Here is a 27,850-nt window from a genome sequence, read left to right as displayed (position 1 = left end):
CTTAAAATACAAAAGTTGATGAAGAATCAGCTAGCTTTCTTGGACACAGACACCCTTTTCAAAAGGAATGTAAAAGAATGGAAAATCCTATTATTTTAATCACAAAGTTTTGACTTGATCTAAATTTAAATTCAGACTAGGAGTAGAATTCGGTGTTTTACTTCAGCAAAAAATAGGAAGAAATTGTTTTTGAGGTTAACCACTCCACTTTATGTACTGAGTTTATTGGCATCATTTTGAAGCAGTTTTTTATTTTTGAAGATTTTATTTATTCATGAGAGACAGAGAGAGAGAGAGAGAGAGAGGCACAGAGACAGGCAGAGGGAGAAGCAGGCTCCATGCAGGGAGCCTGACATGAGACTTGATCCCCGGTCTCCAAGATCACACCCTGCACTGAAGGTGGCGCTAAACCACTGAGCCACCAGGGCTGCCCTATTGGCATCATTTTGAAAGGATCACTTGGTATTAAGGACTGTTACTAAATGAGTTTCTGTTACTAGTATCTGTAATCTCTTTTGCCTTTAATTAATAATGAACCATGTTTGTTTAGGGAAGTGTTTGGTCCCAACAAGAAGAGGACGGGAAATGGGTTTTTGTCTTAATCAGGCTATGTGTGAATGTGTTCTACTCCACAAAATTTCATACCTAAACTTTGTATCATGTTAATTCAAAGTATGTTTGACACAAAAAATAGTCATTTTAAAAGTATAGTCTGTGTACCAGTGAAGGTACACATGTTTAGTATGACTTTGAACAACAATTTTATCTTATAGCTTTATATTTATTTAATGATATTTAAAACATAACTAGTATATAATCATACTTTTGATTCCACTGACATTTTGGGGTAGGGTTAGAATAAATGAAAAATTAATTCAATTTAAAGAAAAAATAAGTGCATAACAGGCAGCACATGATTACAGAGGAGATGAAGCTGTCAAATGACTAATGTTTGAGAAATTCTGCTGTAAGACAGTTATAACTTACTGCTATACATTTCAAATACTTCTTATACAATGTAGGGTGGGATTAATTTCTAGTAGAGGAAGGCCTATAATTTATTATGCAGGACAAGTGTACCAGGAATAAGATAATTATAGATTCCGTATCTTAAGAGTATATAAGTGGCATGTGTAAGATGTCATCTCCCAGACAATATTATAAGCACTTTATAATTATTATATAAAACATTCTACTCGTATAGATGGGGTTTCATGCTGTCATGTTTACCATTTTGTAAGAATTCTAAAAGTAAAAATCACTCCCTGTAGATCTTTTTACTTCCATTTACTCTTAAAATAACAAGTAACAATATTGCTTTAATAAATGTTTAAAAGATATCAGGCTTATCAGATGACTATGAAACCATATTTTGAAAACTTATGGACCAGGCACTGTTAAGTCATCTTGCTTTGTGGAGTGTGACATTTTTTTCTTCCTATTTTAATGACCTGTATACTCTTTATTACAATGCATAAGGGTTTATTTAGAATCAATATTTATTGCTATGTAATGTGGGAGATTTACATGGGTCCAAAAAAAAATGAATCACTTCCTACAGAGGAAAATTTGGGGGTTTAGGAGAAGACAGAACTGAGAGAGCAGAAAGAAATCTATGATATTTGATGTCTTTTAAGAAGAAACACCAGCCTTTCTTTAGCATAAAACCTATTCTCATCCAAGCCAGGAAGTTTGAGCCCTCATCTGCGCTCCCTTGCAGGGATGGAGATTGACATCAAACGTACAGTAAGATGAATACTGAAATTCAGATTGTCAACTTCCAAACGGAATGTGATATATAGTTACAAGATCTGGAATTGATATTGCTAGAGATGATTTTATAGTAAATTTCCATATACAGTTATGTCATAGAAGCACAATCTATAAAAACTATAACACTATTCTCCTGTTTTTGTGTTATTCATACGGGACATATGACCATGCTCAATTTTTTTAACTGGTTTCCTTTGTGACAGCAGTCATTAACAGGGAATTAATATGATCATTTTCTCATGCATAAAATATCAGAAGACTGGATACCCCTAAGGACAAGAAAAAAAACATTTTTAAGATATTCAATTTGTGTCTGGCATATAGTTATGAGGAAACATAACATCTTCATCTCCAGAAACTTTTTCCAGGGACATTTCATTATTATCCTGATTTGGACCTGCAAAAACTGAGGTCAGATATAAGAAGTAATATAGTGAATGACACACCAAAGTGACAAAATTAGGATTAAACTTTGACTTGTGTGACATTTTGCATGATATCCCATACTAATTCATCAAAACCTATAATCTTACATACACTAACGTTTATTGAGTAATAAGAATTATAAGAAGGAATGATTTAAAGAAACAGGTTCAAAATAGATGATAAGAATTAATGCCAGGGACTATGTCAAAACACTCTAGAAATATAATCTTACATAATCCATAGATCAATTCTGTGAAAGAAGCATGGTTTTATTTTAAAAATAAAGTTTTTAATATAAAATTAGATTGCTTAGTTTGTAAATTACAAAACAATTTATTAGTTTTAATTCATGGCTGTTTTATATTCCATAAAAATAGCTTTGGTTGTATCTTAAACTTTTTATATATATATATATATTTAAATATTATTAAAATTACGTGTATAATATCTATTAAATGAAAGGGCTAGTGATTTATGATTTTTATAACAAATGTATCTTACGATGACTCCAAAATAATATGCCAATATTAAGCTGTCAGTTTAATGAATTTCTGGATAACACCGGTAAATCAATATTTTTTATGGAAAATCATAAATAATACTTAAGTTGCACTAAAGTGCCTAGAAATTTTTCAATACATGGGTAATTAAAAGTTAGTTAAAACTGAATTTTTTAATAATAAAATGAACAATGAATTGTTTTTCTGAAATAACAATATTAAAAAAAATTTTAAAGCTCCTTTTCTTACATATTACACATATGTTTGAAATTTTCTGAAGTTTTAAAAATTATATATACTATTTTAAATGTAGATAGGATTCATTAAAGTGGATTAGATGATATAGTCATAAGTTTAAAAGGACTCTGTATTTAAGTACCATATTTTTTGTTATCATTTCTGAAGGATGCTTTATTATGCACAGATCTTTTATGGTATCTAAATATGCCTCATTCAGTCTTCAGCAAAACTACAGATATGGAAAACAACTACATGTGAGCCCATTTGAGGTGCCTCATCCACTTAGTCAAGCCTCCCCAAATTCCTGATCCACAAAATCATGAGCAAAAGAAAAAGGTTGTTTTTTGCCACTATGTTTTGAGGTTATTTACCATGCAGTAAGAATACCAGAAGTTAAATTGCAACAATGCATATACAGTGCTTTTTAAGATGTTATTAACATAAAGTTTGTCAGGCAGTGCACATTTCTCATGGACTCCTAACATTTATTCCATAGGAAGGGAGCTCTGCTAACATACGTACTGGACTTTCCAATTCCTTAATTACTCTCCCCCCATGAGAACTAGGCAGATGTTTTATTGGTAAATATGGGGACATCATACTGAATATGCTTTTCCGAGATATTCTCTTTGTATTTTCAGAATGGACTCAGGTTTTCCCTTGCTCTCAGCCATGGTGGTAACCTTAGCAGTGACACCTAGTCTCAGTCTCCCACAGTGGAGGGCTACAAGGTTTAATGCTATTCAGGACTGTGCTGTGTAAGTCTGTCTAATGCTCTAGTTTGGTATAAGACATTCACTTACCTGCAGATTTAAGCCACATGACATTTAATCCCTATTTATTTCTTTTGTCTTAGCTGAGGATTAAGAATTAGGCAAGGAAAGTGGATACTATTGATTGAGACCACATACTTTGAAAATCTACATTGATGAACATATTTGCTAAATGCATTGTCATATTTCTGGGCGAAGCTATAAATTTGAGCCATATTGCACTGATGTTGTTTCACTGTCTATGGCCTAAATAATTAGCAGTTTCATTAAACTTTGATAGTGTATGCATGATGGGAAGTTTTGATATGTTTTGTTCAGTATTTCCCAAGCCCCTATCAGCTGCCAAGTAATCTGTTAAGAGCATATTTCTGTTGACAGGATTAGTTGTTAAATATCATTTGACTTAGAGAATTGTTTTCCAGAGTATGGCCTGAATTCAATCCATATGATACCAACCTTATAAGTTTATTAAATATGTACTTCTTGGTCCTGTGTTAGCATTACCAAATCAACCCTGGGAAATGGGATTCTAGAGAGTGCATTTTAACAGGCTCTCCAAATGATTCTTGTTGAAAATATAATCTCATGCTTTCCGTGACAAGAGATAGGACCTGAATATACTCTGTGATACTGTTTAATCAAATCTTAGGCACCAGACTTTATGGAGTCTATTAACAACTAGAATTTGTTCCAAATAACAGAAATAAGATAAAGTATGCTTTGAAAATTATGTAATATGGCAAAGTAATATAACAAAGATAAATAAAGTTTATTGAATATTTACAAAATATAGAGTTTGGCATACTCCTCATTTCTTGTTCTTTAAGGGAACTATTACTATCCACATTTTAAAGATGAAGAAACTCATATTAATAATAGAGTTCAAATAATCTTGTCAAATGGCAGGGGTGAGATTCAAACGAGATATGTCTTATTTCAAAGCTTAGGTCAAACATTCAGGTTTTGAATTTTGGCTGCTGAAGAAGCTAGTAATGTTAGGAGAAAGGAGGCTTACCATGCAGAAAATAAGATATGAATCTTAAAATAACTTTGGAGAAATGTCAAGATAGAAAGTGAATAACCTGTATTTCTTATATACTGGATAAAAGAAAAACCATTTGGAAAAACAAAAAGAAAAAACATTTGGAAAAACCAAAGAGTATATGGGTTCTAGAATTGTGGTAACAAATAATCCCCCCACCCCACCAAGAAAAGATGAGTTATTTAATCGAGAAAGTTTTGTTCAAACAAAACCTGTTGATTATTGTTCATACCTACTAGAGAAGAAATTTCTGTATGTTTTGGGTGGTTTGGAGTTTATAGTGTAGAAAAAAATATCACAGCCTTCTAGTTACTTGAAAACTTCATGATTAAAAAAACTGAACATAATGTGTCTCTCATTTTTGGTATACACATAAGGAAACATCTATTAAATGAAGAGTGAACACTATCTTTAAGATGAGAACTTTTAGTTGCTGGCTTGTTCCCTTTGGCAGCACATATACTAAAATAGGAAAGATACAGAGATTAGCATGGCCCCTGTGTGAGGATGACATGCAAATTCGTCAAGTACTCCATATTTTTAAATAACTTTACATCAAATCATTCATCAATAAACAGCTACTAATGAAAAAAAAAAGATGAGAACTTTTAGAAATTTTACAGCGGACAAGAAAATAATGGAAGCATGAGGTAGGAATATGGACGTATAATTGATAAGGGCTTATAGACATGACAATCATTATTCTTGAGTGATCTTGTCTAAAGAAATGTACTGAATTGACAATTACTTACAGTTCTATATATCTATTTATATATATATAATTAATTAAATAATTTATTTATTTATTTTTATATATATAATTTAAAATAGATTTATGGAGGGACGCCTGGGTGGCTCAGTGGCTGAGCGCCTGCCTTTGGCTCAGGGCATGATCCTGGAGTGCCAGGATCGAGTCTCACATCGGGCTCCTTGTGAGAAGCCTGCTTCTCTCTCTCCCTATGTCTCTGCCTCTCTCTCTCTCTCCCTATGTCTCTGCCTTTCTCTCTGTGTCTCTCATGAATAAATACATAAAATCTTAGAAAAAATTAAATAGTTTTATGGAAATATACCTTTCAGATTTGGCAACTATGCCTTAATAATATCTGTGATTCTCTAACAAGAAAATATAAGGCAAACTCTATGGTTTCTCTGGATTGCCAGAAGATATTTTATAAATTTGATTTTCAATTTGTATATATAAAATACGAATACCAAAATAACATAACTATTACCAAAAAGGATTAACTCTTAAAAATGCCATTATGAGGAGGAAATGAGGCAAAGAAGTGTGATATATAGATATATATGAATACATGTCGTATATCATATATACGTATGATACATACATATGTACATATCACATATGTGAATACAATTCTTGCAAAGAATAAACAGTAAATAGGCAGGGAGGTAGCTGTTTTGTCAATTTATGGAGTTATCATATTGTTAAAAACTACATGATGAATTGGAGGGATAGAGAATGTCTTTTAGATAAATTGGTTTCAAATTTTTCTGCTATCAATGTTGGTAAGTCAAAGGTATTTATATTGTAGAAATCACTGTCCGTCACAGATCTGATTTAAATAAATGAAAAGTTTAAAAGGGGTTCTCCTTAATATTAAGAAGAGATCTGTAATATTAATCTTATCCTTTTTACATGTGTGAAATGTCAGCTCATCATATCACTAATTCAATATCTTTTCCTTTCTGCTTCACTTTTGTCTATACTTTGGAGTTTTATATGAATAATGAAAAATAACAATAATAAGAAACCTATTAATTAATTTGCTAGAAATTTTAATGCATTCTCAGAACAGGTTGCCTATTTACAGGGGAATGGCAATTGCCAAAATGATGTATTTTGTTGTGTTTGGGCTTATTTCTCTTTATTAGATACTAAATTACATGAAAGCCAAAACCAATCTCCCACTGTGTAACAACAATTCTAAAGAGGAAAGAGTTAATAATGAAGCAGAATCTGGTGAATTTGAATGATTTTCATTTTCACAGCATGAAGTGGGTGAGCTAAAATTGTAATAACACAATTTATAGATTCAATGTATGCTAAAAGTCCATGCAACCTAGTCTTAGCAACCTAAGATTTTTGTGGCTTAATGAAAACATCTTCAAATATCACACTTTCACTTTTTTTCTCCTCCACTTAGTTTTAGGCTGACTGTGGTAGTTACCTTTTTAAAAATTAAACCATTTCTTGCATTCCTACAAGTTACTTAAATTGGAGTCCACCATGAGATTTAATAATACACAAAACTCTGAAAATACAATGGCATTGAAAATCATTATATACTGAGTTCTTATTACCTTATCGCCTTCAGAAAATGTGATGCCATCTACTGCTCTCTTCCAAGTGATTTCTGGAATAGGCTCCCCTTCTGCTTCACATATAAGAGTGACTTGACCATTCTCATAGGTAGTCTCATTTTTAAGCTGTATTATGTGAGGCTGTACTGTAAAGAATACATACGTTACTCAATCTGTCTGGAAGAGAAATACTTCCATTTAAGTCCATATTAGTATAGTATAGAATTTTTAAGTTTGTAGCGTTACAGCAGCACACTTTGCTTGAAAGAGATGCCAAGAGACTTGCAAAGTACAGGAGAAAAAGCTTTAGAAAATAATTCTCATTGATTATCATAAAAATAATTTGAAGTGGCTTAGAAACAAACATGCAAATTATAATTCCTTTTGAAATTTTGCAATTTAAAAGACCTCTAGATATTTCTTCCTCTCTTAAACTACAAAATAAAAATTTCCTCTTTTAAAGTCATATGGTACCTATGTTGAGGAGTATATATGTGTTTATGTGTGACATTTGCATATTTAGTGATTATCTCTTAAATTTCCATCTACTATTATGAGTTAGCCAATATTTTGCAAGAATATACATGTATCATTTCATGTAATTCTTAAAATAATTCTCTCCGGTAGCTGCAATGCTAAAATATATTTCAGATGAGAAAACACATTTAATTTTGGAAAAGTTAGTGACATATAAGTCACAGAGGAGAATTTGACTCAGACCTCCCTCTAGACACTATAATTTTAACCACTATGCTAGAATACTTACCAAAGACCTGGAGGAATGCCTGCTTTTCATCTTCTCCTGCTTTATTTGTGGCCCTGCAGACATAAGGACCCGCATCACTATTAATTATGTTCCTGACAGTGAGCTCTGTATGGCTTCCTTTCAATACGTACTTTTCATTTTCTTCAATGAACTTGCCATTCCTAAAGAAGAAAACAGAGGTTGATCTTCATAAATCTGACTTTGTAACTCAGGAGGAGATTGTATTCCATTTTGTGATCAGTAGTCGTCATCCATTTCATGGCTTTTGATAGACAAAGCTATATTCTAATCGTTAAGTATACTCTGAATAGCCCAGTGAATCTCAATTATTAGATATTCAAATTATACTTGAAAATTGCTTTGAATTTAGAGACAAGAATAACATCTGAGCTATGCTGAAATCTTAACACTGACCTTAGGCAAAAAAAGCACACTGGTTCAATTTTTACTTTGCTTACTAGCAAAAAAAAAAAAATTTGTTTAATTGATCTTAACTCCCTATATACTTTTTATTTGGTAAGTCAACACATGCTTATTGACTAAGTTCCTAGGACACATTAACAGAATTTTTATGGAAACATCCATTAAAGAAGTTTCAAAGTAAATGCAATTTAAATATGTTACAAATTTATATCGCAAATAAGTACTAGTGATGGTAAGAGGGTAGGATGAAACAATTATGTGCAAATGCAGCTAGAAAAATTATGTTGAATATGATGATTTAAATCATTTATGAGAAGAAACCACTTTTCTTATATATGTTCCCTCTTAGATACAAATAATTTTCAATATTTTCCAAGTTCTTTTTGAGTTGAAATAGTCTTCACTCTCTTCCAGTTCTAGTTTTTGTTACCTATTAAAACAATGTCTTTCAAACTTTGTATAATAACTTATAGTAAGAAATACTTTAAATACACTTAAATCTTAAACTATTTCTACAATTTCCCTTCATACGTGTGAAACCTTCTTATACTGTACATTCTCTTCCATTCTAATTTATTCTCCTTATTTCCTCTTCCTCCTCCTTTTCTTTCTCATTTAGTTTTCCCTCTATGTTTTTCTTATAATGGTATTTTGAAGAATTGAATTGATTTTAAGGCCCATTAATGTAAAACGTTAAGGATATGTCCTAAGGGGATGAGACATCTATTTAGCCATACAAGTTTAAATTAAAAAAAAAAATTCTGAAAGAATTATAACAAATATTTCCTAGAATGAAAGAGAATATTTCTTCAATACAATAAATGATCTTTCCAGTGAATTCTAGTTTCACTTTCCAGAAAGCATTGGCACATATCCTAATATAATACTTCTCCTTTTATGACTCATTAACATCTGTTTTTCCATTTCTATTGATATCTCTAAAGATATCACGAAATGTGCAAAAATTTCCTAAGAGCAGGGTTCGAAAGTAGAGTTTGTAAAATACTAATATGTATATATATTGCTTTGTTTTTTTTAAAGATTTTATTTATTTATTCATGAAAGACACAGAGAGAGAGAGAGGCAGAGACAGAGGCAGAGGGAGAGCAGGCTCCATGCAGGGAGCCTGATGTGGGACTTGACCCCAGGGTTTCCAGGATCACACCCTGGGCTGAAGGCAGGCGCTAAACTGCTGAGCCACCCAGGGATTTCCCTGCTTTGTATTTTTTTTTATATTTTATTCATATTTTTATTAGTCTAAATCTCATAACAACTAAAAATGATGTTTCAGTGATTTTGTCTAGAATATAATGTATAGTTTGAACTTTCACAGCAACTAGTGATACAATGTATTTCTTACTCTAGTCAATAGAAATTATTCATTTGTGGAACAAGAAGAACAATAATAATAATACACTAGAGGTTTAAGCAATTTATGCCTTATAAAACACTTTCCTTATGTATTCTACTGACTTCAAAACTCACAATTAGCTCATTTGTTCATTTTCACTCCTACCCTCATTCACAGATTAGAGAACTAAATTTTTAAGTATGATTTTCCCAATCCTGAAATCACAGATGAAGATACCTAGATTTACACAGTAATATAAGCAGCAGATTAAATACATTCTAGTGTTCTTTTTGATAGAGTTATTTCCCCACCTCATTTGGAATATTGTGCTAAATGTTTGAAGTACAGCAAATAAGTGAGACATGGCTACCTATCATGAAGAATTCATAAAATTGGCAGTAACAGCAGTACCAAAGGATAAGGAAAATCCCATTAATGAATTTTTTTCATATTCTTTTTTTGTGTTGGGTAGGGGCAAGGAAGGATCTCTATAGTGGGAGAGAAGGAAAAAGAATAATGGATGAAAATTCCGGAAATTTTCATGGGAAAAAAAAATTATGACTTGGGCTCTGAAGCAGATGGGTAGATCTTAAAGAGATTTAGAGGAAATCACTATGTAAAGACTATGGTCAATTTAAAAATATCAGCAAGGGATATAACCAAAGTAATAGCTCTTTAATACCTATCTCCTAATAAGCCTGTGATATAGAATATACTTGTTATTATTTACTATCCACTTCTGAGGAATGTTATGCCTGAAAAAGATTCCCAAAGAATTCTGATTGAATTCTGTAAGCCCATACTTTAAGATGCAAACCAATTCTCTAAGTATCCCTTTTCTAGGCACAATAAAATAGGGATTAGAACTAGGGAATTAGTAGAAATTATAAGGAAGTGAGGATAATTCCACTTTAAACCATAATGGAGTAACAGGGTTCATATCTACCTTCTCATTGTAAACTGCAAACAACACTAGACATAGACTAAATAACAGTTTTCAAACACTATCAACAAATAGCTCATGAGTGTGACCAGTAAGGACCACCACAGCCTACTATTTAAAGACTGCTCCAAGCTGTAGCTCACAGAGAGAGAACCCAAAACACAAGCCAGGCAGAGTTCTCAGCTGGAGGAGGTTAAAGTAGCTAGAATTTGTGGATCAGAGAATTTAAGAAAAGACAGCTACACAAGAAAGAGGGCAGAGAGATTTGCAGTGCATCCCCAAATCATCTTTAACTAACTCCTTATAAGTGACTGCATGCCAGTAAGGCTTTCCCAGTATATGGAAGGAACCATTGAAAAAGACAAAGCACAACAATCCCAGAACCTGGAATAATTTGCATCTCAACCATCCAGAGTATAAAGACCTTCCAAAATGCAGGACATCAAGTCACCTCTTTAGAAGAATATTGCTTCAGTAATGGAACCAAGTTAATTCAAGGCTGAAGGCTGCTCTGCATCCACTAAAAGAGCCTAAAAGCAATTCTCAAAATATCAAACTTTTCCCAAGTTACTTTCTGTATCTAACCAGAGTAAGAGAATACAAGAATATCCAGGACTCCAGAACATAAAATCCTTAGTACCTGGCACTCAACCAAAAATTACCAGGATAGTATATAATCAGGATAGTATATAAGAAAAAAAAAAAAAAAAGGATAGTATATAAGTGGGAGAATATGACACATAACAAGGAGAAAATTCAATCAATTAAAAAGATCCAGAAATGACACAGATGATGGAGAAAAGACTGTTAAAATAACTATTCAAATATATTCTGTATGTTCAAGGAAGTTAAATACGAGTGTTGTAGGAGAGGAATAGAAGAAAAAAGAAAATCCTCTATGATAGAATGTGTAATAAATATCAAGTAAATAGAGTGGTGGTTCAAGATGGTGGTATAGGAAGATCCTGACCTAAATTCCTCCCACAGACACACCATATCTTCAACTACACAGGGATCAATTCTCCTTGAAAAATACTGGAAAACTAGTTAAGAGCTTCTTCACAATAAAGATAAAAGGCTACACTGAGATAGGCAAGAGAGGCAGAGACATGGTCTCACCAAAATCCCTATCCTCAGCATGGCAAATCACTACTCGGAGGGATCACAAATTTATAGTTTCGAAGTGAGGAGTGAGGAGTTTATACCCCATAGCAGACACCTCAGCCCTTAGGTATTATACTGGAGAGATGAGCACCCAAAATATCTGACTCTGTAAAGTAAAAAGGCTTACATCCCAGACATCCAAAAAGCTGTGAGAAATAGAGAGGCTGCTTTTAAAGGTCTTATGCAGACTCATTCACCCTAGGAATCTAAAAAAATATGTGGTTTGGAAAACATCTTTCCATATGCAGTGGAGATTCATTAGCATGTCCGGGAGACACAGGGGTCTGGTAGGACTTTCTCCAGGGGAGAAGATGATTTTTACATTCTTACCCAATCTTAATAGTATAGTAGGGCTTCCTCCATTCCCTGTGTTCTACCATAACCCTGCTTCAACTTCTTGGCTTGTCCTGCCCATGAGCTTTGATGGCCCTACTATTGCCAATTTGTTCCCTCCTATCCTGGGCTCCCTCTGGGTTCTCCCATAGCCTCTCTGAACCCAGGAGGCTCACTCTGCCCATATGCTGTCTCTCCCTGAGTCTCACTGGAGCAAGTTGCTCATTCAACTTGTGTGTGCTTCCTGATTAAGAATAAATCAGGCTATATAGGTAAGCACAAAGGTTCTAGAGATGACCAAAAACTAGGATAAGGTTGGATGAAAAGTTTCATCATCCAATCAAGGCCATTACTTCTGAATGAGAGGTAGCTGTTCCACCCAATACACAGAAACAAAAATACGGAGAAAGCAAAATAAGAAAACAAGAATACATTCCAAAAGAACAAACAAGATAAAACCCCAGAAAAGAAAAAAAAAAGTCCTTGAAGAAATGGAGATGAGTAATTTATCTGACAAAGAGTTCAAAGTAATGGTCATAAAGATGCTCACTGAATTGGGAGAAGAATGGACAAACACACTGAGAACTTCAAAGAGACAGAAAATATAAGAAAGTATCAAAGAGGTCAAAGAACTAAAGAAAATAATAACTGAACTAAAAATAGAAAGTGTTTCAACCACAGTTTGGACGAAGCAGAACAGAGCTGCAACCTGGAAGACAAGACAGTGGAACTGTCTTGAACAACAACAAAGAGAATTTTAAAAAGTGAAGGAAAGGGACAGAAAACTTGTTTGAAGAAATAATGGCTGACAACTTAACCAACCTAGGGAAGGAAATAGACATCTAGGTCCAGGAAGCATAGAGAGCTCCAAAAGAGATGAATCCTAAGAGATCCATATTATGACACATTTTAAGTAAAACGTCAAAAGTTAAAAAGAGAAAATTTAAAGGCAACAACTTGGTACATAAAAAGAAGCCCCATAAAACTCTCAGATGATTTTTCAGCATAAACTCTAAAGGCCAAAAGGGAATGGCATGATATATTCAAAGTGCTAAAAGAAAAACTTCCAAACAAGAATATTCTACCCAGCAAGACTACTATTAAGAATAAAGGAGAGACAGAGTTTTCTAAACAAGCAAAAGCTAAAGGGTTTCATAGCAATAGACCATCTTTGTAAGAAATGTTAAAGGTAATTCTTCAAGCTGAAAACAAAAGGTACTAGCTAGTAACAAGAAAACATGAAAGTAAAAATCTGATTGGAAAATATATGCTAAAGATAGTGGATTAACCACTTAAAAACTTACAGTGAAGGCTAGAAGATAAAGGTAGTAAAACTAACTATAACTACAATAATTTATTAAGCTATATACATAAAATATAAAGATGTAATATACAACATCAGAAACATAAAATGTGGTGGGGGTGTGTAAAAATCTAGATTCTCTAATATGTATTCAAAACTTATGCTTCTCTCAACTTAAAATAAACTACTATAGATACAGTCTGTTATAGGTGTGCCTGACAAAGCAAAAACCTGCATAGCAGATACAAAAAAAGACAATGGGAAATGAATCTAAACATTAGACTAAAAAAAGGTATCAAACCACAAAGGAAGAGAGCAGGAGAAGAAAGGAACAACAGGGAGGAACTGCAAACCATCCAGAAAACAGGGAACAAAATGGCACTAAGTACCTACCTATCAACAATTAATTTAAATGCAAAGGGCCTAAATTCTCAAATCAAAAGACATATAGTGGCTGAATGGATGAAAGAAGACCTATTGATATGTTGCCTATAAAAGACCCACTTCGCACCTAAGGGCACACAGAGATCTAAAGTGAAGGGACAGGAAAAGATATTCCATGCAAATAAGAATGAAAACAAAGCTAGCATAGCTATACTTATGCAGACAAAAGGATGACTTTAAAACAAATACTATATAAAACGACAAGGAAGGGTATTATGGAATGATAAAAGGGTCGTTCAAAAAAGAGGATATAACATTCATATATAATTATGCACCCAAAATAGGAACACCTAAATATATATAGCAAGTATTAACATACCTAAAGGTAGAAACTGACAGCAACGCAATAATAGCAGAGGACTTTAATATCCCCTGTACACCAATATATTATCATCCAGACAGAAAAATCAATAAGCAAACATTGGCCTTAACACATTAGACCAGATGGGTGTAATAGATATACACAGAACAGCCCATCAAAAAGCAGCAGCATCAAATTCTTCTCAAGTGTACATGGAACATTCTCCAGGATAAATGGCATTAGGCCACAAACAAGTCTCAATAAATTTAGGAAGACTGAAATCACACTGAGTATCTTTTTGACCATAGTGATATGAAACTAGAAATCAATTACAAAAAAAAAAAAAAAAAGGAAAAATCCGATAGAAAAAGAAAGATATCTTGCTATTTGTGACAACACAAATGAACCTCAAAAGTACTACGCTAACTGATATAAAAGATAGAGAAACATAAATACCTTATGGTTTTACTTGCATGTGGAATCTAAAAAAACATAAGAAATGAACAAACACAACAATCTCATGGATACAAAGAATGGACTGGTAGATATCAGAGAGGGAGACAGTGGGTGGGTGAAACGGGTAAAGGGAAACCACTGCCTGGTCACAGACTGTAACTAGACTTATTGTTGTGATCACTTTGTAATGTATACAAAAATCAAATTCGATGTATATCTGAAACTAATAATATTATATACCAATTTTGCTTCAAAAATAAAGTCCTTCCTCAAACTTATAGAGATAAAAAATGGGATGATGAAAAATACTCTGATAGATTTGAGAGCAGATTAAACATTGCAAAAGAAAACTATCAATGAACTTGAAAATATGTCAATATAATTTATTGAGTTTAAAGACAAAAAATTGGAAACAGAAAAAAGTACTCAAAGTTCTATCTGGTATCATTTTATTTCTAAACAAAGTTCTTTAATAATTTTTATGATATTGATAAATATCTAAACATACAACAGACCTTCAAAAGACATGGAACAAAACAGAACTGAGCACAGATATAGACAATAGTTGTCAAATCAGTAAGAGTATAGAAGATGTGAAGAATACTAACTAGCTGACCTATTTGATATTTAGAGACTACTCCACACAATAGTTGAATATAAATATATACATATACACAAACACACATACATACATATGTATACACATGGATGTGTGTGTGTGTATGTATGGTCAAATGCAAACAAAATATTTAAAAATATAGATCATAAAATGAGACCCAATAAATTTAAATAAATTGATAATATATGCAAGTATGTTTTCTGACAGTTATGGAATTTAAGTTAGAAACTAATAACAGAAATACATATGAAACAAATCAACAGCATTATAAATAACCAATGTCAAAAATAACATTACAAGAACAGATTCGAAGGGACACATGTACCCCAAGTTTATAGTAACATAATCAATGATAGCCAAATTATGGAAAGAGCTCAATGTCCATGGACTGATGAATGGATGAAAAAGATGTGATATATATATATGTATATGTATATAATATATATATATACACATATATATATATCCAATAGAATATTACTCAGCTATCAAAAACAATGAAATCTTGCCTTTTGCAATAATGTGGATGGAGTTAGAGTGTATTATGTTAAGCAAAATAAGTCAGAGAAAGACAAATACCATAGGACTTCACTCATATGTGGAATTTAAGATACTAAACAAATGAATATGGGGGAAAAAAAGAAGAGAGGCAAACCATAACACAGATTCTTAACTACACAGAACAAACTGAGGGTTGCTGGAGGGCCAATGAGGGGGATGGATTAAATGGGTATCGGGGATTAGGGAGGGCACTTATTCTCATGAGCAATGGGTATTATACCAGAGTGATGAATCTCTAAAATTCTATACCTAAAATTAATATTACACCATATGTTAACTAAATGGAATTTAAATAAAATTTGAAGCAGACAAAATAACATGACAAGAAAAAAAATTACAAATAATCGAACTAAGAGTGCCTGAGTGGCTCAGTCAGTTAAGTGTCTGCCTTTGGCTCAGATCATGATCTCAGGACCCTACGATTGAGCCCTGCATCAGGCTCTGCACCCAATGGGGAGCCTGCTTCTCTCTCTCCCTCTGCCCCACCCCCAACTCACACTCAAGCTCTCTAATAAATAAAATCTTTAAAAATATATTTGAACTGGACAAAAATGGAATTGTGACATATTAAAATTAGTAAGGTGCAATTAAAGTATTATTTAAAGGAGAAAAGGTATGCTTATATTATAAAAAGTATAAATGATTGAAATCAATAAGTATCCACTTTAAGTGACTGAAAAAGAAGAGACTATTAAACACAAAGTTAACAAAAGATAGACAATAATAAAAATAAGAGCAGAAATCAATGAACTAGAAAATAGAAAAACACAATAGAAAATAATTGAAATTAAAAGCTGATCATTGAGAAGATCTTTCTTTTCAGAAACCTCTATCTAGACTGATGAGGATGAAAAAGAGAGTAGAACAAATAACCAATTACCAGGTTATCAGGATGAGAGAGGGAATATCAATATAGATAATGCACAAATTACAAGTATAATAAAATAATACTATAAATGACTTTAAGCTAGTAAAAACCAATGAAATGGACAAATTGCTGGAAATATATATACATATATATCAACAGATATATGTATTACTGGGATAGACTTAGATGTATGAAAGAATCTGAATTTGTAGTTAAACCTTTACACAAGAAAAGTCCTAGCACAGCCTGTTTCACTAGAAAATTTTCCAAATATTTAAGTAAAAAATAACAAGCATTATATATAAACTCTACCAGAAAACAAAAGAAGAACGCTTCCCTAACTCATTCTGTGAGGTCAGTATTGCCCTGATCCCAAGCAAGTCAAGAACAACAACACAATAAAACAGTTATCTCTCATAACTGAATGTGACAATTTTTACAAAATACTAGCATAATGACTCCAACAAGACATCAAAAAGACAATGCAGCATAATCAAGTGGGTGCATTCAAGGAACACAAAACTGTTTTAACATTTGAAAACTAATGGAATTCCCTGATTAATGGGCTAATGATAAAAATCCATATGGTATTCTCAACAGACAGAGAAGAAGCATTTGAATGGAACAAAGAGAGAGATACTTTAGAGGTAGCTGCTTTTACTAGCATTTTGGCCTCCACGTCACCAAGTGCTCCTGATTCTCTTTGTGAATTTTTTTTTTTTTTTTTAATTTTCCCCCATTCTTTGGTCCTTAACTATTTTCTTTTTTTGGCTTCTCTCATACCCCTTGGACATATTATCTCTGTGCAACAGGGAGACTGGGTCTTTCTCGTTGGGCTGCTACTCTATATTACCTAATGATTACAGGATTTTTTTTTTTTTGGCAAGGATAACATGCTTTTATCTGCATATAAAAACAAAAACTTTTGCTAATACTAATTTTAAATTTGTTGATGTCATTATCATATACTCATTCCCATTCTCCCATTATATATTAAATATCCAGAGAATATAACAATTATTATTTACACCATTAGAGGGATGAAACAAATGCCATATAAATATAAAGATAAAAACATTATAGATTTAAATGACTTACTACATTAGGTTCTGATTTTGATTTATTCTAGCCTCTATGATAATTATGTTTCCACTTAAATATGAGAATTTTGAACAAATATTGAACTTTAAGACAGAAATCTAAACAGAAGGAAGTCTCTCTGGAAAGATACAATGATGAGAATGAGATTCTAGAACAATATTTGTTCATTGTAATGAATGATCCAAGAGCTTTTCTTGCTGCAATTAGATGTAATATTGACTTTTAAGGTTACACATCAGAAACCAGAAGTCTCTGAGATACATGATCATTATGTGGGGTGAATATGTTCATGTTTGATGTATAATCCTTTAAAATATACTAATAGTATGTCAGCAAGGAATTAATGTTTGCAAAGAATATCTATTTCCCTATTTGAAGAAACATCTTGTTTATGGTTACCTGCCATATTAAATGAATAAAAGTTTGAAATGGGTAGAATATTTGTAAGTGCTCAGGAAGTAATAGAAAAAAAGGGAATCAGACTGCAATTATCCTTCTTAAAATAGTTTTTTAAAAAATCTAATCCTCACCATGGCTACTTTTGTCAATGTGAATATATTTCTACTAATTGTTTTCTTGTGATTATTCTTACATTATTGGTTTATGAAGTATAGAAGAGATTCTATAAATATCTGTAGCCATGTTTGAGTGGTAACCTGAACTAATAACTAATATGTATTAATAACATTATCCATTTGTAAAGTTTCATTGTCTCTCTTTTTTTATTTTTTTAAAGTTTTTATTTATTCATTCATGAGAGACATAGAGATAGAGAGAGAGGCAAAGACAAAGGCAGAGGGAGAAGCAGGCTCCATGCAAGGAGCCCAATGTGGGACTTGATCCCAGGACTCCAGGATCACACCCTGGGTCAAAGGCAGGCGCAAAACAACTGAGCCACCCAGGGATTCCCCATTGTCTCCCTTTAAACAGCAGATCCACAACCTAAAAGAATGAAATATGTTGATAGCTGTTTGATGTTAATAGAAATCAAATAACACTCTAAAATCTAAAACAAATATATAAAAGTAAACTGTCAAAGAATAGATTTAGAAAAGAGACTTTCTTCATTTGATGAAGTAAGCTTTTTAAAAATGACATTATATTTATGGAAATTTAACTGTACATAATGAGCTTTTTTCCTGAATAATATGGTACATAAATAAAATACGTAATTACATTCTAATAAAATATGATTTCTATACACATACAATGATGGTGCCATTAATTCTAATATTCCTATTTCTAGACACTCTCTAGCAGTAACATTAATGTAATGTAGTTGAATCAGTCATTAGATTTCTGGGCCCATTTTGCTCAAACATGCCTTATACAAAGAATAACCAATGCAATGGGTGTAGCCTTTGATTTGGGTTCCATCTCTCTGTTAATCTCTCAAACAATTTAACCTAACCAATTTAAGAGAAAACAAAACCATCATGACTTTTTATTAAAATTCAAAAGAATACTTTTATTCTTGATAAAATCACATCAGAAATACGGTTCCATGAAATTGATTCTGGACACAAGTCAGAAGGATATGTACGCACAATAACCTACCTGTACCAGGAGATGGAGGGCTCAGGAGAGCCGGAGGCCCTGCAAGATAACGTCATCTCTTCTCCTCTCTCTGCTGTGGCATTAAAGGTTTTCTGAGGCATTGTGATTGCTGGCGGCACTGAGAAAAAGAGATGAACGCAGATTAAATAGAGATGAAAAACATTTCATCAACACAATTGGGACTTTCTTACAACTACTTTTGTTGTTGTTAAAATGCTAAGTTTCAGAACCTGATAGCTTACTTCTATATCTTTGTATCAACAGGACGAACTTGATTGCACAGTAAGTGACCTTAAGACCACTGACCTGCCTTCCAATGTACAATAAGTAGATGATTCACCTTAATATTATGTTACTATTTTTAACGTATCAAACTAGATGAAACAAGAAACTAGACATTTTAACAAATTTATATATACTTACGTTTATGAAATATTTCTCACAAAAAGACAGACTATAGCGCCCTGATTGACATCAACACTGAGATCTACTTGGAGCATAAATGGATTTCCTACTTGGGTTCTCATTGGTGTATGTAATTCTATAAGCAATCCTTCACTGCTTCAAGACAGGGCTTTCAAATTAGGTGTCAAACTATAATGTTCTTTCTGATTAACTGCACTTAATTTCTTCATACAACTATAGAACATTTTATGAAGAGAAACTGCTGGAGCCATAGAGAGTATGAAATAGATTTTCATGAACAATTCAATTTTAAAATTAAGCTTCCCAATTTCTAACTAATTACATTGCAAAAACTGTATAGGCTGCACATTTTGAACATGTTGAAACTGTTGCTAAAATGTACTGTTTGCAATAAACAAATCAATAGCGTCCATGTCCATAATAGATGCTAAATTTCAAAGTAGAGCATAAATTTTTATTTAATGCACACTTTTATGATTTTCAATTGAATATGACAAAATTATATTCCTAAAATTAATTATATTATTAGAATTGCTTTTTTGTATATCCTAAACAACATGACCAGACAGGCATTTAGAAGTGTGATAAAAATTAAATACATCTACAATAACATTCAGGTCAGCACTGATGCTGTATCATTGCCATCGATGGTAGGGATGGGAACTGATACGTATCTTAGCAATTAAGCACAATAAATCAAGTTTCTGCCTTTATGAATTTAGATACAAGGGACATGATCTGACATGGTGTCTCTAAAGTAACATAATAATTACAAGTATTACAATAGGATGGACCTTTTTTCAGATATTAACTCTGCATTTTAACTACAATGAAATTAGACTTTCTGTAATTTGTTTTACTTCTTTTGTAATTATAGCACATTTTAATCAAAATGTATTGCCTTTCATTTTGTTATAATAAAAGTGGTTCCAATAGCATCATGGCTACATTTTATTACAACAATAAATATTTGTAACCCATTAGATAATTATAATGAAAATGAACTCTTTAATAGAAATTCTCTCTATGGTAAAGTATTTGTGTAAATAGAAATACTTCAGAGCACCTGGGTGGCTCAGTCGGTTAAGTGTCTGCCTTTGGTTCAGGTCATGATACTAGGGTCCTGGTATTGAGCCCTGCACTAAGCTCCCTACTTGGTGGGGAGCCTACTTCTCCCTTCTCTTTCTCTGCCCCTCCCACATGCTTGTACACATCTTTCTCATAAATAAACAAATTTTTTTTATTTTAAAGAAAGACTTCAAAATGGAGAATCACATGCTCCAGTTCTTATCCTGTTATTTTTACTACCTTAAACAAATATTTATTATCATAATTTTCTATAATGTAAACTGCATACGCTGGATGACCTGTAAGAATTGTAAAATCTTAATGTTTATGTTATATGATAGAGTGACTCTGCTAATGAAATGTGCGTTCTTAATTACAATGTGGATTTGTCGAACAATATTATTATTGCTTATTTATATGGTACTTTGAAGAGTAATTCAAGAGCTATTCTGAAGAATAACAGCATTCAAAACCTGCAGAAGTGTTCACTAATTCTGATGCCAACATGTTCAGAGAATTCATTAGTCACTGTTTTAGACTATGGAGCATTTTATGTGTAATACCTCATTGGTTCTGAATTTGCTATTTAGTTGGATTAAATAATTTAAAAAGGGATTACAATTATATTTCATCTTGTCATCTTGTCATCTCATAAGACCCATATCTAGTATAATTTTTCTACTCTATTTTAACTTCTTAAAAATACTTTTTGTATTTGACAGTATCTGAAATATCTAGTTCTAATAACTTTACAAATATTTATATTCCACATATATTAAGTAGTCAATGTTTTCTGGCAAGTTTCAGTTCTCATACTTTAGCTTTAAGAAACATGAGAATGGGAGGGAGATAGCCCCAGAACTCTGACTTAAGTGGAAATTTTGGTCCATCTTCATGTTCTAATTCCCCTCACTGGCTGTTCAGGAATCAAAGATCCCACTAATTTGATAGCTTAATTCCCTTTCATCAACAATAGCACCTAGCAGTTCCACATATATTTTATGTCTTACAATCTCCCTCCACGCATTACCCCTTAAATATTTCTCAGAAAATGAAAACATGGTATTAACTATGGAAAACTCTTGTGGTTCAAATTGACCACCTACCAATAATTCCTCCAAATTTATTCAAGAGAAGGGTAACAACATCCTCACCCCCAATCACCACCATTGTCAGGAAAGCTACTCTTTTATAACTCATTGATTAACCACATCTGACCAAAATATATATCATCAAATAAATTGACAGGTCTGTTCTCTATCCGGCAGAAGACTACTAAAATTAAGACTCATGTGTTTTGTTTTTTGTTTTTTGTTTTTTACTTTTCCTTGTTTTTACTATTAAGGCTATGTGACTCTCAGACATTAGCACAAGAGGAGATTTGAAAAGAATGGTAAAATAGTAAGCACCAGTCATCTGTCTCCCGACCTGGGCAGCAACTGCAGAATCTGGCTCACGTAACTGTCTTGCATCTCTGGAGTTTATTGAAGGCTTACAGCTTCCAGGAGAAGACATGGAAGGTAAGCGGCAAGCAAAGTCTCAAAGAGGTATTTGCACAGCTATGTTCATATTCATAGCAGCATTATTCACAGTATTTTACAAGTAGAAGCAACCCAAATGTCCATCAATGAATGAAAGGATGAGCAAACTGTGGTATACACAAAAGGGAATATTATTTAGCTTTAAAAGGAAAGTTAATTCTGACATATACTGCACATGGATGAACCTTGAGGAAGCTAAACTAAGTAAAATAAAACAGTCACAGAACGACAAATACTTTGTTATTCTGCTTACTATGTACGTAGAGTAGTGAAAATTATAGAAACAGAAAGTGGAATTGTGTTGCCAGGGGCTGCTAGGTGAGGTGGAATAACAAGAGGAATATGGAAAGGACAAGAGGTGGAAGAGGAGAATAGCAAGTTATTGTTAAATGGGTATAGAGTTTCAGTTTTATAAGAGGAAAAGAGTTATGGGGATGGATGGTCCTAAACACTGTACAACATTATGAATGTATTTAATGCCACCTGACTGTACATTTTAAAAGGGTTAAGTTGGTAAATTTTTATCTTATGCAATATTTACCAAAATAAAAAAAAAAAAGAAGAGGGAAAAATCATATATGCTATCTCAGTCCCAAGAGAAGAGATAGATCATGTTAACACTGAAGTACCTTCTGGTTTTAATATTCTATATTGTTTGTCTTAATGTATATGGAAAGTAATTTAATTTCTTTCCTCAGGTCTTTCCATGAGTTCATCCACATGTGTTTCTTTCCATTTTACATATACACTGAAGAGAGAAAAAATGAAACAACTAGGAAACTACATTGGCAAAGCTGATTCATATTATTCAGGGATGCTAGAAAAGTCCATTTTTTTTTCAGTTTAATTTTAAGACTACTCCTTTGACACGGAAGCAAGTACAACTTAACTCTTCAGCACTTTTTCATGTACTTAGTGGCTGATAATCTGTAGTAAAAGAATGATTGGTATTTTAATATTATGTAGACACTAAGCAGTAAGATATTTAAATTATGTATAATGCATTCTCATCATGATTTTGCTCATTTGATTAATACTATCTAATAGTCTTATCAGGCCTTGATATCACATGTGCATGGATTTTTCTTTATTCTATTTTTTATTTTTTTTGTTTTGCTCTTTACTTCTGTTTCATAGGCTATCATCTAACTTCTCTCAATTTTCATTAATATTCATTCTAGTTATTTGCAATAATCCTTCACTTGGTATTTATGAGGATGTTCAATTTAAGGTGCTACTAAGTAAGAATAAGGTTTTTTTGAGGAACTCAAGACATAAATTTAACAAATACAAAATATAAGATTAACATAAAGAAAAGCTAATATATTATACCATTTCATTTTGAAAGAAAATCTAGCGCATTGATAATAGTAAATTAAGTGTTATAGTCATTTCTTTTCAAATAGACATAGTTTCTCATGCAGAGTGTTAGCATACTTACTACTTCCTTCTATAAAATCTAATCAAAAACAATTTTTAATGTATTTGACTGAGAATTGGTAACTCATTGGTGGGCATTTTCTGCATATACTTTCCTAATATGTAAATATAGTAAAATAGTAACATAATTATAATAATTTGTTGAAACTGAGTTTTAAAATCAAACCTATCTGAGGAAAACAGTAAGGGTTTTATCTGATTTCATCTGATTACAAAATTGGCTCAAAATGTTGCTTTAAAAAAAAAAAAACTCAAGGGAGATATTTCTGTTAGCATATCAAATTCTATTCATAGTAAACTCTAATATGGAAAATGTCATAAATATTGGCAAATAAATATTGCTTTCAGTGGAAAGTATAAAAGGAAAGAGAAAATGTTAACTGGAGCTTTGTTGCATTATTATGCTTTTCTGTATTTTCCAAATTTTGTCAAATAAATCTCATTTTTATGTTCTTTTACTTTGACTTTCAAAGTAGATCATATTCACAGGTTCAATAATGAAATAAAATTGATAGGCAAATTCTTGACTTTTCTCCTTTCCTCCTTAACCACTTAATTAATTACTTGTATTTTATGCAAATATTAACATTTTTAATATTTTTTGTTTCCTTCTTCCTTTTACAAAATAAAGCTTTTTTATACCATGCTTCTTTTCTCAAACTAATAGTACTACTAATAAAGTGATATATTCATGTCACAATGTAGAGAACTTTTCACTCCTGTTCAAATTGCACAGTCTTTTACCCTGTGGATAAACTACTGGACATGTGTATGTCACCTGAGAATATCCAAATATTTATCTATTACAATCTTTATCTACTGCAATCAATGCTCAAGTTAATTATCTAGAAGTAAAATTTATATGTCAAGGAGTAAAAATATATATATACATATATATATGTGTATATATATATATATATATATATATAATTTTGACTGAAGAAAATTAAATCAAAGTTGTCACTACACAATTTTTGACTTCAGCTATGGATTATTTTTATCACCAGAAAAAAGTATAAATGAACAAATAAGAAAATAAAACAATAAAAGTTGAAGTAAATAATTTTCAGATAATTCCTAAAGTTAATCCATAGCTGAATGTCTATAAGCATTATAACCCTTATTAAAGAAAGTCCAAATAAAAAGATTACAATTGGAAGCATGGAAAGCACTACTTTGATTTTCTTTTTGTTCCCACAGTAAGAGATGATAACTAAATAAAAGACTCAAGTTAATATAGAAGATACCTCAGGGAAAAATTTTATAAAAAGTCTTAAAGTCTTAGACATGCTGAGGAATATTTTCACAATTAAGCATGGTCATTTTTATGTTTTTCTGAGTACGCTTTATATCAACAATATTCTATAGTACTCAAAGTATGTTTCAAGAACCTCAGAAGCCCTCAAAACCCTTTACCAACCACATATCTCTGTGAATATGGATTTCTGCAAAATTCCCACAGTTTTTACAATCCCAGTTATTGGATTGTGCTAATGGAGGAAAAGCTCAATAACCACCTAATCTAAAAGAGTATTTTTCTCGGGTTCAAAAATATATCACAGAAGATTGAATGCAGCAACAGATACAAGAATCTCCCTATCTTCTGTTATAGTACACACTAGAGAAACTTGCAAAAAATTTAAAATACAAAACAAAACAAAAGGATGTCTTTTTGTCTTGGACTAGTCCCAATAGTTTGTTTCCTTCTGTTTTCCTTGCATGAAGAGACATATTGCATATATTTGTAAATGATATATCCAATAAGGGGTTAATACCCAAAACATTTAAAGAACTTCTACAACTCAACACCAAAAATCCAAATAATCTTATTTAAAAATGGACAGAGGATTTAAATTGACACATTTCCATAGAAGACATTAACAGATGGCCAACAAACACTTGAAAAGATGCTGAACTTTAGTAATCATTGGGGAAATCAAAACTACAAGCACATCAAAATCACACATGATATATCACCTCACATCCAGAATGGCTAGCATCAAAAAGATAAGAAATAACAAGTGTTGGTGAAGATATGGAGAAAAGGGAATCCTCAGGTACTGTTGGTCAGAATGTAAATTGGTGCATCGCTATGGAGAACAGTATGAAGTAAACTTAAAAAATTAAAAATAAGGATCTCTGGGTGGCGCAGCGGTTTAGCGCCTGCCTTTGGCCCAGGGTGCGATCCTGGAGACCGGGATCGAATCCCACGTCGGGCTCCCGGTGCATGGAGCCTGCCTTCCCTCTGCCTGTGTCTCTGCCTCTCTCTCTTTCTGTGTGACTATCATAAATAAATAAAAATTTAAAAAAAAATTAAAAATAAAAATACTATATGATCCAGTAATTTCACTACTGGGTATTTATCCAAAGAAAATGAAAACAGTAATTCAAAAAGATATATGTATCCCTCTCTTTATTTCAGTAATATTTATAATAGCCAAGATATGGAAACAACCAAAGTGTCCACTGATAGATGAATGGAGAACGAAAAGTTGTGTATATATATATATGTGTATATATACACACTCACATATATACATAATATATATTATATAAAAATTGTAGCAGGGAAAATAGTCACTAATACAGTCACTAATACATAATTACTAATACAGTAATTATGCTGTATAATGACAGATGGTGACTACAGTTATCATGGTGAATACTGAATAACATATAGAATTATCACATCACTAAGGTGTATATTCGAGTAACATTATACATCAACTATACTACAATAATAATTTTTTAATGTAAAAAGAAGCTCCTATGTAACTGTATTTTTGAAAATGTTATTTTCTTTAACATGGTATTTAGATTAGTATACTTATTATTTTTGACAATAAATTAACATTTTAAAATTTAAATGAATTAACTATTTTTAAAACTTCCCATTTCAATACCTAATATGATATATATATCATATTATATAAAGAAAAGTAATTTAAAATCAAAGCCATATGTTTAAAATTAATATGTACTGTTTCAGAACACATTCCTAAAGAGTTAGTAATGATCACTTGTGAAAAATTCTGAAGAAGTGAATTTGTTGTGAAGTGTGATCAATTAGAGGATTTCAGGACTGACCAAGGAAAAAGACATGGTAAGCTGGCAGCAGTAGACAATAGGTTATATCTGGGTGGTGCTTGGACAGGTTGCAGAAGAGGGTAAAATCTTCCTGGCAGGAGACCTTCCAGAGACAGTGTGTGTCTCCAGAGTGGGAGGAGGTCAAAGAAACTACTGGGAGAGGTGGGTTTGAGAGGGAGGCTTCTGTGTGTAGGTGATGTCACTCAGCAGCTCAGCAGGGGAGCTCCGGAGGGCAGCAGCGGCCTGGGGTGGCCCAGAGTTTGTCTTGTCTACAGGTAGCAGAAAGTGAGTGCACTTCTGCAAGGTGTGCAAAGCAGACAGATTCTAAATGGTTAAAATATGCATATTTTGGCTATATTTAAAACAATAGATGTGTAAAAATATGAATTTGGTGCTAATGAGGCTTTGAGCTAATGGTCCCAGCATGCTAGGAAAGCAAAAACAACATGACAATTAAAATAGGAGGAAGGGGTTTTTCTTTGGCTCATTTATATGACAGGAATGAAGGTAAGGCTGATGACAAAAACTTTGGGAGAAAAGGGCTATCTTGGTATTATATTAAAAACTGTTCAGTTTATTATAAAATCTGAATAGATATTAGAATAAATCATCAAATGATCATACAGTTCATAATTTTAGGAAGTTACAATTATTATATATTTTTTAGAAGAACAGATTTTATAAGACCAATATAATTTCCATCAGTCATATGCTGCCAGAAAGAGAGTTACAGATTTTCTTTGTTCCCCTCTAAGTAGATATAAATGGTCTTAAATATACTTATGGAAAAAGTTAGTAAGTAGTCTGAGCCATCCTAAAGTCTGAGCTAAAAGTTCAGAGCCACACTTGAATGACAAATTAAATATCAAGTGAGCTGCTGTAAATCATTTCAGTTAATATCTTTATTGAGAAGATACTCATTTTGAGTTTAAAAAACGAACAACAAAAAATTCTGATCATTTACATGTCAACAAGTTTAAAAATAATATTACAGATTTCCAGTTCTGGGTTAATGAGAGTCG

The 27,850-nt window shown here is 32.3% G+C and overlaps 1 protein-coding gene and 1 non-coding gene across 3 annotated transcripts in view; one reads left to right on the top strand and one right to left on the bottom strand.

Annotated features, from left to right (window-relative positions):
• Window positions 1-27,850, bottom strand: part of NCAM2 (neural cell adhesion molecule 2) — a 515,217-nt gene that overhangs the window by 161,436 nt on the left and 325,931 nt on the right. For both annotated transcript variants that reach the window (XM_025449670.3, XM_025449671.3), the window contains exons 6-8: window positions 19,267-19,384; window positions 7,843-8,003; window positions 7,077-7,222 (exon numbers count right to left, since the gene is read on the bottom strand). In XM_025449670.3, the coding sequence (XP_025305455.1) occupies window positions 7,077-7,222; window positions 7,843-8,003; window positions 19,267-19,384 (425 nt within the window). The remainder of the gene's footprint in view (window positions 1-7,076; window positions 7,223-7,842; window positions 8,004-19,266; window positions 19,385-27,850) is intronic.
• LOC112661948 (U6 spliceosomal RNA) lies at window positions 5,195-5,296 on the top strand. Its single transcript, XR_003138105.1, has one exon. It is a non-coding gene; the product is annotated as a U6 spliceosomal RNA (small nuclear RNA).

Source organism: Canis lupus, chromosome 31, assembly GCF_003254725.2.
Source record: "Canis lupus dingo isolate Sandy chromosome 31, ASM325472v2, whole genome shotgun sequence".
Taxonomy (NCBI): Eukaryota; Metazoa; Chordata; class Mammalia; order Carnivora; family Canidae; genus Canis; species Canis lupus.
The sequence above is the reverse complement of the archived record's forward strand: the minus strand, read 5'-3'. Positions and strand labels throughout refer to the sequence as shown.